Source organism: Notechis scutatus, chromosome 2 (assembly GCF_049901735.1).
Source record: "Notechis scutatus isolate UNSWTSFEM ecotype Mainland chromosome 2, rNotScu1.2, whole genome shotgun sequence".
Classification (NCBI taxonomy): Eukaryota; Metazoa; Chordata; class Lepidosauria; order Squamata; family Elapidae; genus Notechis; species Notechis scutatus.
In genome coordinates this window covers 155886593-155903193 of record NC_142010.1, presented here as the reverse complement: position 1 = coordinate 155903193, position 16601 = coordinate 155886593, and the positions used below count along the sequence as shown (strand labels likewise).

The following is a 16601-nucleotide window of genomic DNA, read 5'->3' as shown; positions in this document are numbered from 1 at the left end:
CCAGCAAAGAAGGATCTAGCAATGTGCTGCTTTCACTGAGCTTCTGGAAAAATCTGGTTTCACCTCAACCAGAAAGTGGCATCTGAAGAGGTCAGGGTACAAGGAATTTACCCTCTCAGGTTATGTAGAGTTAAGAAGGTCAAGTTTTAGTAACAAATTGATAGCTAATGTAATTCTTTCAGTACCAGGGTAATGTGTTTCTTGCCTCATGTGCCAGTAAATAGCAATAGCATTTGTTTATTTGAGTTCCAAGCCTTCCTTCTAGTTGCAAGCACAGTTGACTTATAGTTTTAATCATTTTCTTACCATTGGGGGGAAAACATCTTTCTCCCCATGTGGATGTGAAATATTTAAGTCTACAAGCAATGTTTGTAGGTTGATGAGGGGTTAGATGAAGGGTAGAGCTATTGATAATTTATTTTCTTAGCAGAAATGTCTTAATTTTAGAAAAAGGATTCTTGTAATAGAACACTAGAAAGTGTGATTGCTATTTAGTACAGTAAACCCTTGATTTAATGGCCCTTTGCTTTGTGGCTGTTGGACTTAAGGTAATTGGCAAAAATCTGCTGGATCCAGGCACTGAGCGATGTCTTAAAATACCGATGAGGTCTGTTTTTGGCAGATGATATTCGGCCAAAAAATGGGTATTATTGTTGTCAGTAAAGGAGGCTTTCACAAGTGTGCTTGGGGGTTCCGAAAAGCCTCTTACTTATTTGAAAGTTTATTTTTAAATGTCTGATGCATTTATCAAACATTCAGCTTTAACAGACACCCTTTAATCTTGCTAAGGATTTATTAGGTGGTGGTGATTATTTGCAAGAGGTGAAGGGTCTGAGGCGTTGTGATTTAGTTCTGGAAAGCCAACTATTTTTTGTATTAATTCTATTCTAATGAGACAGGACAAGACTATCCCTGAACTAAAATACCTGATTTCTTCATCCTATGTACTGCTAGTTGCTTTGGTCATGGCAGGTTTGAGGGAGAGATGGAGAGATGATAGAGAGATGCTCTATTTTGAATCCTTGCCCATCACCTGGTTTTCTGAATCACTGATTAGAGCTATTAGCCTCTTTTCCAAAGCTGACTTTCTCATTTGGGTGAATCTGTGGGTGAGGGTAGGATTATCTATGCTTACCTTGGGGGGGGGAGAAAAACCGTGTCATCAAAAGTAGGTCACTACCACCCCCACCCCCCACCTGCGCACGCACACAAGCATGCAGCTTGAGGCTGGCTGAGAGCCAGCGTTGTATCAGGAAGCCAGCCCCTCCACAAAGCCTAGCCTGTGTTACCATAGTAACAATAGCAGCTGAAAAGAGAGCAGAGAATGGGTGAACCAGGAGGGAGTGTGGCCAGCCCCAGGGTTTTTTTTTATATTGCTCTGCACCAACTACTAAGGGAACTTGCTGCTTTGACCGTATCCAAGGGCGCTGCAAGAATTGCATTCTCCTCAAAAGAGGAAGATGCAATGGAAGTCAAGCAGAGGCGCCAACTTGTCTTTTTAATAATAATACTAATACTAATAATGATGCTCTGGCATAAACCAGTGCCGGTGGTTCCAGTGGTACTCGGCACACTGGGTGCTGTGCCTAAAGACCTAGGCATGCACTTAAAAACAATTGGTGCTGACAAAAATCACCACTGGTCAGCTGCAGAAGGCCACCTTACTGGGATCTGCTCACATAATCTGCTGATACATCACGCAGTCCTAAACACTTGGGAAGTGTTTGACTAGTGATTTGTGATACGAAACCCAGCATGGTTATCTTGTTTGCTGTGTACACTGTCATTTTTTGTGAATAATAAATAAATAAATAATAATAATAATTATTAATTATTATTATTATTATTATTATTATTATTATTAATAATAATAATAATAATAATAATAATAATAATAATAATAATAATGTATAAATCAGCCTATTACACAGACCTTTGGCAGATGGCTATGTTCCTCTTGCAAGGATGAAAGAGTAGAGCCACTAACGGTTGGACTAGCAGTACATGCTCTTGAAGACCATGCAAAAGTTACACCGCTCTTGAATGCTGTGATGCATGCAGTGTTGGATGCCCTTCGGTTTGCCCATATCATGTTGTGACAGTACAAGTTGTATTGGCTCCCATTTTCTAGATGCATTTCAAGGTGCTGGTTATCACCTTGAAGCCCTACATGCACTAGGCAAAGTTATTTGCACTGGGAGGTCACACACCAGGCCCTTTCCTGCCTTTTTTTTAATAGCAGTCCCAACTCCATGGAGCATTCATCCCCTGCATTTGGCAGGCTCCACCCTTTTATTTTGGCTCTTTCCCCAGCACTGGGGCGGAATGAGATTGGAGCCTGGAAATGGTTGCTGGATACATTAGAGAGCAATGGCTGAGGCACCAAGTTTTGATTTTATGGTATTTATTGTTGTGAAATGCCAAGAGTTGTGTTTCTTGAGATCATATACATCTTTTAATTTAAAAAAATCATCTACTCAACTTGTAAAGCTATAAAATGTTCAAGAGTGGAATGAAATGCAAAAAACAAATTCAGACAACCCTTCAACAAATGGGGCATAAAAAACCCGTAACCTCCTCAACCTTTTGTAGCTGAAATCCTGAATTTATTAACAGTGGCAGTATATAGAACACACCCATTGTTAGCTGTAGCATTGGCAGTAATCTTCATCCATCTTGGAAGCATTAAAGTGATTTAATAACCATGTTCAAACATACAGCCAAATAGAAATGAACTGCCCTAAAACAGCATTATCTAACAAGATGCCCTTTTCAACTTCTATAATTCCTAGACAGGATGGATAAGGCTGGTTTAGGTTGCCAATGATTGCAATAAAATAATGCCATATAAAAGTTACGAATGTCAAAGTACAGTCTAACAAACTAATCTTAACGAATGATACAAGCTGGAAGGATAAGATACTGTAATCGGACCTGAAGACAGCTTCCCTTAGTACTTCTACCAGTTTAAGTTTAGAAGCTACTTAAAGGTTCCTTTTCTTGATTAAATAAATATATTCTCTTAGATTTCCATTTAACATGATTATGGTCATATCACCTCTTTCAGTTATAGTACTTCTTATCTTTGAAATGATGGTATCCTTTTTGTTCCTTCTCATTGGCTTGATGGACTGATCCATCTTGGTCTTCTCTAATACGTTCATTAAAAATTATGATGATGGTCTAATTCTAAAGGTAGGCCTGCAGTTCAGAATGAGACAGTGCAACTTGTAATAACACATTCTTCAGTTCACAGATAGTTCCCAAGTTTTCTTGATGACAATTGTCTTAGATGGCATTGAAGATTACCTTTAGATAGTTCAGTACATATAGATCCATCAGATGCTCCTAACTCTAGTTGGAATAATTTATCTATATAGCGGTAGCTCTTTTTATTTATTTAGTGTATAACATATCATACTTGGACTAGTGGTAGCTTTTAATAACTGCCTATTAATATCAGCTGTGAATGGCGTAGAGCCGTTGTACTGCGCCCTGTTTATGAACCTCCAAAGGGCACACAGAAATGCTAAATTGGATGAGAGGAATCTACTCTTTGCATTTGTGGCATATCACTGGAGCTTGTTATAATGCAGGGAGAGTTTGGCATCATGCACCCCAGTCAAGAAACTTTATATGCAAGCTCCACTCACCAACCCATTTTCTCACAGTGGCAATCTAGCAGTGTGAACAGGCCCATGAGCTGATTGTGGGGCAGGAAAAAAAATGAATATGTGATAAACTATTGCTTCAAAGCAGGGGAGGGATCCACAGCTGTTAGTCCTGAAACTGAAAACTCAGGAAGGTGGAGACAAAATAGTTCTACCATTTCATGGGGATGTGCTGTTTTGAAGGTTTTGAAGGCTTTGTTGATTACTGAGATAGTTTTAATTGTTCCAGTGGATCTTTGCCCTTGGGATAAGCATGTTGGTAAACTGGGCCAGGAGGCATTAGCTGCCAGAATCTCCTTCAACATCATTGATGTTTGAGATCAGGTGACCGCCTGGTCACCTTTTCTCCTGCAAAGCCATGGCCTTCCAGACATTGCTGAGTCACTATAGAAGTCAGGTAGGTGGTGACAGGACAATCTCCACAGGCTTGTAAATGGGTGTCTCAAGAAAGACAGCTTTAAATGGGTGGCTTGTAAATGGGTGTCTCAAGAAAGGCAGCTGCACCGCCTCACCACTGATGAACGTGGTCTTAACCAGCACCTCTTTGGAAATTATTAGGTGTTACCTCATTCTACGTAGGCATTCATGCTCTGCAAGAGACTGAGCGCTGCGGCTTAAGAGTTTGTGGAATTAAGAACGGGCCTAAGCCAAAGGCAGACAACTCACAACCCCAGGGGTCAGAACTGTCCCTCTTCCTAATATCAAAATGCCTTTGTGGTAAATTCAGATTTCTAGCAAAAGTGATGGCCCCTGAGGATGGGGGAAAAAAGAGGATGCAGGACAAATACATGGGAGAGAGAAAAAATGAGATTTTTTTTTTTGCTGTGCTCAACTTTAGGATGTCATATACTCCCCCAAAATTTATCTGATGAGCTTCTGACATCTTGGTAGGTCAAGCTCAAATTTAATATTATAATACTATACTTTAATATTATAAATATAAAATTATGTTGATAGTTTATCTTGCTGGAATGTAATATGTGTACCACCACTTCCAGCAATAGTTTGTCACTTTCCTCAAAAAGCATGCCTGTTATATCATTTCAGATTGATCTTCAGCTATTCATTCACTGATACGGATTATCTACTGGGAAATTCTGCACAAGCCATTCTGTCACTTCCCTCTTTTGCACAATTCCCATACATTTTAATCAAGACTTATGCCATTAAATTCTTTGTGTATCATGCTGCGTGTCTCAATAACGTTCCAAATAGTAGCCTGCATTCATCATTCCTTGAATGGGTGTTTGGGTTTATTAAGAAATGTGTATGTGAACAGGCCAGTTCTCTGTTATTGTTTTTTTTAGTTTCCAAGGACTTTTGTGAGTTTGGGGAACAGGTCTTAATAACTTCCCTTATTCCAGCGCTCAATCCCAGGACACAAAGGGGAGAGCTTCAGATAAGTCAGACTTAAGAGAGAGAAGACATGGTCATTTAGAAGCCACAGTGTGATGACATGGTTCAGGCTGACAAATATTTGAATGTTCATTCTAATTAAATCTAAAGTTTCGGATAAGACGACCTTATCACTCAACTAGGTCTAGAGTCACAAACTTGACCAATGAAGCCATTCTGCTGGATCAGAGATGATGTATCAGTCAAGGATTGCTTTACTGTTGAGTAAGTCTGTGTAAGGATGTAAGGATGGATTGACTCTGTCCTAGCTTCCTTGTCTTGGCACAGAACGCCTTGTGAGAGGAGCCTCACATGCACAACAGAAGCCCTGTTTGTAACAGTGACCTTCTGGCACAATGCCTTTGTTCTTATGTAACACCCAGCTCAGGCTGCTGGAGGGAGGAAGCCCGAGAGTGGAATGGGGAAATGATTTGGAGGAGCCATGTGACTCAAGCAGCACGTGAAAGGGCGAATATCCCTTTGGTTAAGGCTAGCTGGGGCAACTCTACCTTCAAGCCCAATTCCTAGGGTTTCTCACCCTAAAAACTTTTGCCCAGTCCCTGGATTTCAGGAAATAAGGGGGTGGGACAGGCAGTCTTGAGATGAACACCTGGCTTTTTCCATCAGATGTTCCCCTTCCGAACCCAAATAATCAGTGATCAGAGAAGGTAAAAGCCAAACACGCTGTACAGGTTGGTTTATTAACATGACAATGCTTTTGCCTGCGTAAGCCAAGAGACAATTTTGATGATTGAAGAAAAATACTTTGCAGGCAGATTACGTGGCAGTCAGCTTCCTAGCTCCTTGGGATGGAAGATAGGGTATATATGCCTTTATTCACAGTACGGACAGTACAGCCAGAGTCTTTCATTGAGCACTCATGCATTACATGGGAGAGGGAGGAGGACATTCATACACATACACGGTACCTTCCCTGCAAGGTAGGAGCTCCAGCCCTGGAGGTTTCCTCCTGTCTTTCTGATTGCTTTTGCTCCCTTATAAGGAAGAGCTCCTTAGCTCTGGATTTGGAAGGGAAATGAACTTTGCAAACAAAATGCTTTCCCCACCCACCTATTTGCCTCCCGATTCCCTTCCCCCAAAATTTAGGAGTTCTGTACCACTTCTTTTCAACATCTGCACAGTAAGCTACACTGCAGACTTGCTTGGAGCAAACCTGATGCGTGAGTCCTGGGGCCAGCAGCTCTCAGGCATTTGGGAGAGGAGTTTTATGGGCAGGTGTGTTATTTAGGGCCAAATAAAATCTGCCACGAACCTTACCAAGTGGGCCATGCTGTGTAGCTCCAGGGAGACAAGGCAGCTCCGTGGGGGCTGCATTTGGCTTAGTTAGGTGCCTGAAGAGGAGCATGGAGGTGGCAAGGACTCTCATAGGATTGTGCTATCAGGGTAGATGAAGGAGCGTGAATGAAAAGACGATGGTGCAGGCTAATAGGATTGGAACTGAGGAGAGTCAAAAAGGGAGAAGGAAACAGACGTATACCATTTAGCTGATATTTGCATAGTGAATACCCCTCCCTCCTGGTGGAGAGGGAAAGCATTGAGGTGGGGGGAGAAGGGAGAACAGCAGCTACACTAGGCAGTAGCAGCAGTGCTATTACCATTAAGACCACTTTGATACACTCCTAATGACATGGTGCCAAATCTGGGTTGCTAAATTTGAGAGTTGAACTTCTTTTTCAAGGCAAAGCAACCGAGTCTTGGGATGAACAGAGAGAAGCCTAAGAGGAGCAGGCTCTTTTTTTCTCATTCACTGGATTCCTTTCCATCAGAATTGGTATCTGCAAAACACTTCTGGATAAACAATCTATTAACTGCAACCTGATTTGAGATCACAGCTGTACACTTAAACATGACATTGTTAATTTACAGCACCATCATGCATGATGATATCTTTTCCCAACTACCAATGACATAAAGTCATGAGTGGGCAGGATGGCAACGTCATGCTTTTTGACCAACGTGGTCAAGCAGCCCTCTTAATTTTACAGGGTCTCTTTATTGCACCTTAGCAGTTTACATGAAGCTCCCAGTGCTTACCCCTGTAGCCTTAGGAGTGCCACAGTAGTTCCGTACCCTAAAGGGACACGCAGAGACTTTTCTGTCCTATCTGCCAATTCATAGGGCTATGCCTACTTTCCTCCTATTCCTGATAGTCCTAGGAAGCCAACCAAGTTTCCAGTGTCAGCTATTTCAGAGGAACAGGGAGAGGGGAGTTGAAACAGAACTATGAGACAGCCTGTTCCTGCACTTCTTTGAACTGGGCTTCATATGCAATTCCAGATTTACCAGTTTAGATTGCAGCATATTCTCCTCAGTCATTGTCTGTTAAGGCTTTTGTCAGAACTCCAAAATCACAGTCTGAGAATCCACTTGCATAATGGGACTATCAGGCTGAGAGCAAAACTAAGTGAACTCCTTAGGGGCCGTGGGAGAGAAGAGCAAAGCCTGCCCACAATGAATTAGTGGCTTGGGATGTTGTGCTTGCCATCAGAGGCAAGAATGCTAATATGAAATTTTCTCTTCCAAAAAACACAAGGGGCGGGTTGAGGTTTCATCTATGACACTGCAAAAAGACAAAGATACTTTGGGGGCCTGATACAAAAACGCCCCAATGGCATCTCCCTTCCATAGTACACCCCCGCTGAAGAATTATCCAGAGCAAATACCATTTCCATTGAACTTGCATAGTAAAACTTCCCAAATAGCATGCCCTTACATCCGAAGTATTCTCCATCAATATTTTTGATTCTACAAATCCACTGCTTCGGGAGACTAACTTACCACATCTTCACGATAGGTAAAGCTTTTTTGTCCCATTCAGGTATACATTTTTTTTTTAAAAAAACAGCTCCTTTTTGGGATGGAACGGATTTATAACCCCACAACTAAAGGCTGATCTACTTACTTCTGATAACTCATTTGTTATTCAAATTGCTCACATGTGAAGAGCATATAAAATCCAATAATTTATCATTGAAATTAGGAAAGCAAAATAGAATCAAGAACCAGCCTCACCTGAAGCAGACAGAAAAGAGACTTGTTATGCAGGTGGGAGAATTGTGGACGTGAATATTGGAGCTGCTTGTTTGCAGCTCTCCTGTCCACTCCCTCAACTCCCATGCCCCAAGTGCCAATCATTCCGTGGCAAATGTGCATGACATTGGACCTTCCCCTTGGCATGCAGCCTTGCCTGCAGAGATTCAGAGGCCACCAGAATTTTCACTGGACTTTTCGAACTTTGTGCAGGAGCAAAACTTGATGCAATTCAAACATTGCCTGGTGTTCTCTATTCCAATTCTAATTGTTTCCCTAAACATCAATTATTATTTTTTATTATACAGATTTCAAGAAATAGCCTGAAGCACAGTACAATGGGTGTGAGGCTGGGGAAGGGGAGTGATCACAGTATTAACCATTTCATGTATAGTTTTACTTGTATATATATATATATATTTATATATATATTTGTATTTATATTTATATAAATATTATAATATATATATATATATAGCGCGAGAGATATGTATAGGTTCTTTACAAGGCTTAAGAGTAGACATGCCATTCACAAAGGGATGGCTGAGGAGGAAGAGGCACTGTTGCCTCTGCCCTTCGTATTCACAGAGAGCTTAAGGAGCAACCCCTTCCAGCTCTGTTGGGAACACGGCTGTGCTACCTTACCGCTGTCATCCCCATGAAGGCTGGAAGGCAAATACGACACTGGTGTTCTACTAGTATGGTCCTGGGGGCCAGGAGGGTGAGAAAGTCAGCTCTTCTCTGGTTCAGTGAGCAGCCCCTTTCTTCTCCAGGGTAGGAGCTGGGGGTCGGGGCGTATCCCCTGCACACTTGCTCCCTGATGCCAAGACAGGTAGCTCTTCTTTCCCCCGTTTTCCCTTTGCTTCAGCTGAGCTTCGCTTCAGTCCGTTCTTGGTTTCCTCCGGGCAGAGGCAACTGGGGTTTTTTACACAGGTTCCCAACGTGGTGTGCTCTTCCACGACCTCCAAGATCCACTTCTCCTTGGGCGAAGCAGTCTTGTCTTGGACCGGCTGCGCGGTGGCCTTTCCTGGAGGGCCAGGGTCTTGGGCCTCTTTCGGTTCCAACACAATCGGGACAGGGCCCCGGGGAATCACATCTGCCTCCAGGCTGCCTTTTCTGCCTTGCTCGTGCTCTTGAACAGGGCTCAGGGCTTTAGTCAGGGCTCGGTTTGCTGCTGCAAAAGCCTCCTCGGTCTGCACAGCTTGGCTCCTCCTGCAATCCCCAGGGACAGCATCTGGGCCCCTTGCTTTGGCATTGGTCTCCGAAGCTGCCTCTCCATCTCCGACTCCAAAACTAAGGGGGGATTCCTGCCGGCCCAGGCGCCGGGTGGCCAAGGGCTTTGGAGTGCCAGATTCACCAGGGCTCTCCCCATCTGACTCCGCCAGACTGTGAAGGCCAGGTTCCCCATAGAAGTCTTTGCGGTATTCAGAGTGTACCACCTCCAGGCTATGTTTCCTCACTACCACCTTCTTCTCCGCGCTTAAAAGAGAGCCCAGTTTTTCCGCTGATTGCACCCTCTTCAAAAGTGGCGAACGAGGGGGCTCTGCGCTCTTGGGGCGTGGCCGGACCACTGGTGGTGAGGAATGAAGCTTTGCAGGAAAGCTCTGGGTGGTGTTGGAGCTTCCCACGGTATGGCCGGGAAGTGGTGGTGGTGAGGACTGGGTAGGTGAGGGCGTATGTGCCAGGGGTGAGAGGGGAATGTTTCCAGCTGACTTGCAGCGGGCCGAACGGTACTGGCGATGCAGTTTGGGAGATAGGCCATGCAGAGTGCTGGGCCGCATGTGATGGGATGTGGTGGCGGGTGAATTGGGTGTACTGGAGGCTGGGGAACTGCTCTGAGAAGAGGCACCTACAAAGGGATAAAGAGAAGAAAGAGAAGGTGTACTGTGGCGCTCTCCCTCGCGCACCATTTAGAGAATCAGAAGAGGTGCTGCTGTGGGTTCTCCTGCCAGGAAATGGCACAGGGCTTCCATCTTACAGATCCACCTGAAGATTGACCAGGCCATGTTCCCCATGCAATTATCCACACATACCTTTTTACACTGATCTAGATCAGTGGTTCTTAAACTGGGAGTGCTATGGCCTTATCTTTGGGGTACTGGAGAGCAATTTGTAATTGCTCATTTGGGAGTGGAAGATCCACTGCTATATTTCATTCTTTCTTTAAGTGAAAAATGCAGAGTAGGCTCTTACAATCCCTCTACTATTAGATGCATAGGATTATGTGGAAGGACCGCCATGGGGATTCCTACTTGGCAATGGAAAAGAGCATTTTATAGAAATCAGGCCTTTGGGGATGAGAAGTGGAGAATCTTTGGCTCTTTACACTGACTGGAAATGCTAGCTAATATAACCACTGGACAATTCTAGAAATTATAGTTCAGCCATCTTTGGATTACGGTTTTCCCACCTGAACTAAAGAATATCACCTTTTAAAAAAATGAAAATAAACCTTGACGAAAAAAAGGAGCCAGATGCCCCAGCCATGTCTCCAGTCTTCTTCAAAGGCTGAGAAAAATATTCCCAGCATATAAGTCTGTCACAAACAGTTCTCATTATCCTCCCTTCCCACCCAACCCCACCATTAGCAACCACAGGTGTCCTAACCTCTTACCTAGGTATGCAGAGTCAGGAGTGGAGCGCAGGCTCTGGGTGGGTGAACGGGCACCCAGACCGTGGGTGGGTGAGCCAGGCAAACTATCACTGGAGGATAAGGAGCGATTCAAGGATGACAAGCTACGGCTGGTGTGTAGCAAATTTGACTGTTTGGTGATCTTGCGGAACAAGGAGCTGCGCTTCTTACTGCCAGAACGAAGAAATCGCATTGAGCAGGGAATTACACTAGATGAACTCCCAAATCCCTATGAGCATAGAGGGGATCAAGCTATCCTTGATACACCTTGCTTGTTCCTTTAGTTCTCCTCCCGTTCTCCCTCTGCAGCTCACCTCTCCTGCCCTTCTTTGCTGGTGCTCCTCTTGTTTCTTCTGGCCATTTTGGACTTGTAGCTGCTCTTGCGGGCTGGTCCAATCCGGATGGAGGTATTCTCAAAGGGCGTAGTAGTCACCATCACCTTATTTCCACTCTAGGGGAAAGAAAGGGTAAGCTGGCTGTAGGCAAGTAACAAAAACACAGCGTCTCGGCTCCATCAGAGACCCTCCACTCCATTTCTTGCCTACTTCTGCTTACCTTTAGGATGAGTTCCACCACCTCGGTGTGCACCAGTCCATGTACTGGCTCTCCATTGACATGAGTAATGAGGTCCCCTGCACACAGACCTGCCTCATGGGCTGGACCCCCTTCCTCCACATGCTGCCAAGAAAAAAGCCAAGAGAAGTTGTGACAGTGAGAACAATCAACCCGTGGAACAGAAGTTGCCCTTGGAAGTTGTGGGAAGCCTTCGTCACCAGAGGCTTTCAAGAAGGGATTGGACTGCCATTTGTCAGAAATGGTGTAGGGTCTCCTGCTTAGGTGGTGGAGGGGTTGGACTAGATGACCTACAAGGTCCCTTCCAACTCTGTTAATCTGTAATCGAGAATGTCTCTCAAGACTGCTAATTTCTATCTCATTAGCTGGAAGCCTCTTTCTTGGCCATTTTCTTGCCCAGAATATCTTCTTACCCAGACAATGTGATCCACGCTATAGACATCGCTGTCTCCCAGATACACACGGATGGCACGCAGTGTGAAGCCATACTTCTTGCCTGACCGCTGGATAGTGATTGGCGAGCGCAAGCTGGTGACCGCAGGAGAGTAGTCTCGGGATGGGGAGGAATCTCGGGACGAAGGATTAGAGGACAGTGATCGGGGAGACATTGGGCTGGCCAGAGGGGAGCTGCTGTGCTGCTCCACTGAAAGGAGAGAGAAAAAGAAAATTAAGGGGTAAGCAAAACGTTCTCCATGGACATAGAAGACAAGCGCACTACAGGGCTTCCTTGCTGTAGTAACTGGAGACCGGTTTCTTGTGGGGCTTGGCACCCGCCTAGCTTTACCCTCTTATAATTTTCTACCAGCCCCCAGGACATTTTGGCAAGGGAGTAGTACAGAATTTAGAACACTTGGGACGGGGGGCTACTGGAGGACAGGTAACCTTAATAACTGGTCAGTAGAGTTTTTTTTTAGTGAGACAGGACTAGGTGTTTTTGCAGGCTCCAGAGGTAAAAAAATATCCCATACAGATAGTCCTCGACTTATAACCATGATGGAACGTGCCCATTATGGTTGCATGTTGCAATCGCCTATTGCAACAGGGTTCTATTTACTTGTATAGTTTCTGGAGCCTCCTTTAAAAAAACCATCTTGCGTGAATAGCACGAGAAAGCTGGGCTTCTCATAGCATTGCACTGCATCGGCCGGGCTCCTCTGAGCACTGATCGCTTCTGATATAACTGGCTTTAGGCTCCCTTGTGTGGCTGACTGGCTGGCTTGGGAGCAGGCCGCGCCTTGCAGGGGCCCAGTGGGATGGATGAGGGAGATAGATGGAGCATCCCTGTGGTTGGTGGTGAGGATAAGCAATGGTGAGGGCACTTGCAGGAGAAGTAACTTTGAAACCAGGACATAAGTATCTTTGGGGGGAGGGAAGGGGAATCTTTTGTAACTTTGAAAGGACATTAAGCAGCCAATCATAAGTCGAGGACTACTTGTATGTGTTTTTCTAACTGGGAAGGGAAATGTTCCCCCAAGTTTCAGGTAACTCTTTTAACCACTGACACATACAGGCAACTATGAGGGCTGCAGGTATGGTGCATTTTCAAGCTGCACATAGGCTACTCTGGCACAAAATTCGGCCTTCCCGTTTCTAGCCATCGATGATTCCATGAGATACAACTGAACATGTGCCAAGCAAGATCTCAGTGGGTATGACTGAATCAGAGTCTTGCTACTGGTCAGGTGAGGAGGTTTTGGGTGCCTCCCCCCTAGCTTATTTACCTCTTCTCATAAGTAACAGAAGCAGAGGATTTGAACAGAAATATCAGCCATGCAAAGAACATCCTACCAAGCAAATCTGCTTCATTTGCACAAACCCTACAAAGAGTTGCAGCACCCCACTTCTATTGTGACAGGCTTTTTGCAGAATGCACACAGCCCAGCAACTACACTAGAAGAACCAAAGGGCAGGGTGGGTGGGTGGGTGGGTGGAAGAGATCATGCAAAGCCACAAGACAACCACTATGGGGACTCTACTGAAGACGAGTTCAATATCAATTCCTCTTAAGAGTGGGGAGAGAGAATCCCTGTCCCAAGGAAATGGGGAATCTTAGAGGAGCGTGAGGGTGAAGGAGGGTGAAGGGAACACGAAGGACACGAAGTGCAAGAGAGGGCGGGGCGGGGTGGGAGTGGGCCAGTGGTCTGTGTGGTGAACAGCCTGGTGGGGCAAAGACAGAAGGTGACTGAAGGGTGTTCAGTGAGCGTGGGCGGGTCCAGGCTCAAAGGAGGATGCCATTTCTAGGAGTCTGGGGAGTGTGTGTGGGGGGAGGGAGGAGGAGGAGGGAGGAGGGGGCGTACCTGTGGGGATTATGACCGACAATGCAGTAGCTGAGGCAGATTTGATGACCTTGCCCCCTGTGCGGGAGCTGCGCTTCTCAGCCGTGGCGGTGTCCCCTGAGAGCTGTTGGTGCCAGGCCCGACGCAGCACCAAGTCATTGGTAGCTCTGGGGGCAGATGGGTCCAGCTCTTTGGGGGGCTGTAGCTCACCCACTTTTGATTTATCGCCTATTGGGGAGGGGAGAGAGAGGGACGATGACTCAAGCCCTAGATCACAGGACCACACTCAGGGACCCCCACCTCCAAACAAGAGCCACAGGGCACCACCACGTGAACTGCCCTCCATCCCTCCATCCCCCCTCCCAGAGGGCATTTCGAGGACTACAGATCCACCCCTGTTCTTTGAAGGAACCGCTGGCGAATAAACCATAATGCTGCTCATCAAACTTTTCCCATACTTCATCAATCTGGTGCTGCCCATGGGTTGTTTCAGAATACCCAGCCAGCATCATCAAAGCATTCTGGGAAATATAATGCAGCAGGTAGCAGGATTCAATAGAAAGCGGAGACTGTGATATGAGTGCGCATGTGCCTGTTTGTGCACATGTACACCAAGGTCAGAACTGCATCATCATGTAACTCGAAAGGCTTAATCTTAGTGTCTGATCCACATACCAATAGGAGCGTTATGAAAAGGAATGACAAATGATTAGCTGATCCTTTAAATGTTGAAATGTGCTTGCTTTGGTATTGCTAAACTCGCAAGAGTGCTCTTCATGAACAGAACAATCGCATGGTCTGAAAGAAGGAGCTCTTGCACCAACTAGGTTGTGCAGTTAGATTTTTGGGCTGCTAAACTCTTAGAAACCTTGTCTTTTATTTATTTATTTTTTGCTGACCTCTTAGAGAGCATGCAAAGGGATGGAATGTTTATCCCCCTTGGGACTCATCACCAAGGATGTTGTGATTTGTGCCTCACAACTCTCTCTGTTCCACAAAGGAGCAGAACCACCTCTACATTGGTTCTCAGGGAATTTGTAAAGCACAGCTGGAATTTAATGGGTTGGAACCTACCCTTCAGGGGGCTCCAAATTCAGAACAGTAAGTGATGGCAGCTTCCAAAAATCACATCACGTTTGGAGGCACTGAACACTTACAACTGAGTGGTCTACATGTAGAGGAACCAGGTGAGGCATCAAAAGCCAAGCACAATGGAGAGCAGACTTCCTGCTCAGACAGGAGGTTAAGCTTGTACTGTGCAGAGTTTCTTACTAAGCATGTCTTCTGTTTCCCACATTAAGACATACCTTTCTTAGCAGCAACATGATGATAACATTGTAGTTCCAACCTTTTGTTTATGATATAAAACTATGCAAAATAAATGCCATTATATTTGTAAATAAAATGGTTTGGGAAGGGTACACGTCTCTAAAATCTAAATCACAAATACGTTATCTGCTAAAGGGAAATAAACATGACTAGGATAAAAATAAAATAAAATGGGTTTAAAGGGCACTGTCTTTTTAGGGCTGCTAAGATGAAGAGGGTGCTCTCTTACTTCTGCCAGAAGTAAGGCAGCATGAAAGCTTTCTTCATGCACCCAAAATACGTGTACAGCTGTCAAAGGAACAGTTGTGTCACTCAATGCCATCGGACTTTGAAGTCATCCCTCTCAGAAGGAAAGTTAAGCTGAGATACTTAAGAAAGTGTCTTAAGATCGATCCTTCAAAATCTTCCATCTCTGGGTGTATGGGTGCATGTGAGCACAACTCCTGCCTTAGGCATCACAGTAAAAGCCCAAATTTAATATCCATTGCCACTATTCTAATGCGTTGCTTGAACATGCAATTCTCGTAACATCTGTGCTACCATGGGAGTGGGAGGCAGGGTAAAAATATGCATTTTCTCAAGCCAAACCCTGCGGCAGGCATTTTGAAAAATTACTATTTCCTCCAAACAGATGCCTACGCTGGGGAACAAATCGTTGAATCCCCACACCTGCTGGCACCTGCGCATTCAGGTTGTAGTATTTAACTGGAAAGACAACCAGACATTTCAGGGAAATACTTAAATGAAGCCTGGGGGCTTGGAAACAGTCAAAGATGACTCAATCTACACTATCCAGGTGCTGCGCTATCCAGGACTTCCAGTGAAATGAAATCACTTTGACCAAGAATGCTACTCCTCCCTAGAGAATGGAAGGGAGAGGGATTTGTGGCCTAGAATAGAGAGGTGAAAAGGATGGTGATGATGGACCAAAAACTGGTTTAAGCCATAGTGCAGAGATCCTGCAACAAATGTGGCTTCTTTTCTTAGCCTATCAAAGCCATAGGTTGTTGTTATTATTGGGTTTTTTGGGGCAAATGGCTACCTACCTTGCCATAGTCTGTACTCACCTGCCTCAGTCTCCACAGGAGCAGGACCCTGTGCAACATCTCTTGCTCCCTCCTTGCTCTCCTTGCCTTCAGACTGAGGGGTGGTTCCTACAGGCCCATTTTCTGCAGGGGCCTTCAATGGTCCCTTGCCAGGAACCTCGTTGTCACTTTCCAACGGCACAGCAAAACGGTTGGTATCCAGCAGGGCTGAGAAACGCCGTCGGGCTCCCAGTGGGGGACTCGAATCACTCTCAGTGTATGATGACTCCGAGGCGGAGAGCTGCTTCCTGTAGGACAGAAGCCAGCAAACTGGCTTAGCCTCAATATGCTTGGGCCAAAGGTTGTTATGAGAAGTTCTGCCAGGGTAAACTGAAGTTCACGAGTTTCATCACAAGAATCTCGGTTTGGTTCTGCCTTAGTCTAGGATAACAAATTGTCATCAATGAGGCTGAAACTGAACCCATGAGCTCTCTTCCTCCTCCGTTTGGCTGCTTTGCATCTTTAGAGTTAATACTGGATGAATAAACAAGGCCTTTTAAAATATGACCTTCCCTCTTAATAAACAAGTGCAATATTTATTACACTTATTATTTATTACATTTATTACACTTTATCATTAGGGTTTTTA

At 45.0% G+C, this 16601-nt stretch overlaps 1 protein-coding gene across 3 annotated transcripts in view; it reads right to left on the bottom strand.

The window, feature by feature from the left end:
* Nucleotides 1-5748: 5748 nt before the first annotated feature.
* The window catches only part of MAST1 (microtubule associated serine/threonine kinase 1), an 89142-nt gene continuing 78289 nt past the window's right edge, over nucleotides 5749-16601 (bottom strand). For 2 of the 3 annotated variants that reach the window (XM_026681990.2, XM_087956954.1), the window contains 7 exons: nucleotides 15995-16260; nucleotides 13620-13826; nucleotides 11736-11965; nucleotides 11305-11427; nucleotides 11064-11200; nucleotides 10732-10919; nucleotides 5749-9966 (listed from right to left, as the gene is read on the bottom strand). In XM_026681990.2, the coding sequence (XP_026537775.2) occupies nucleotides 8864-9966; nucleotides 10732-10919; nucleotides 11064-11200; nucleotides 11305-11427; nucleotides 11736-11965; nucleotides 13620-13826; nucleotides 15995-16260 (2254 nt within the window). In that variant the 3' untranslated portion in view covers nucleotides 5749-8863. The remainder of the gene's footprint in view (nucleotides 9967-10731; nucleotides 10920-11063; nucleotides 11201-11304; nucleotides 11428-11735; nucleotides 11966-13619; nucleotides 13827-15994; nucleotides 16261-16601) is intronic. The other variant, XM_087956955.1, reaches the window with a different exon arrangement.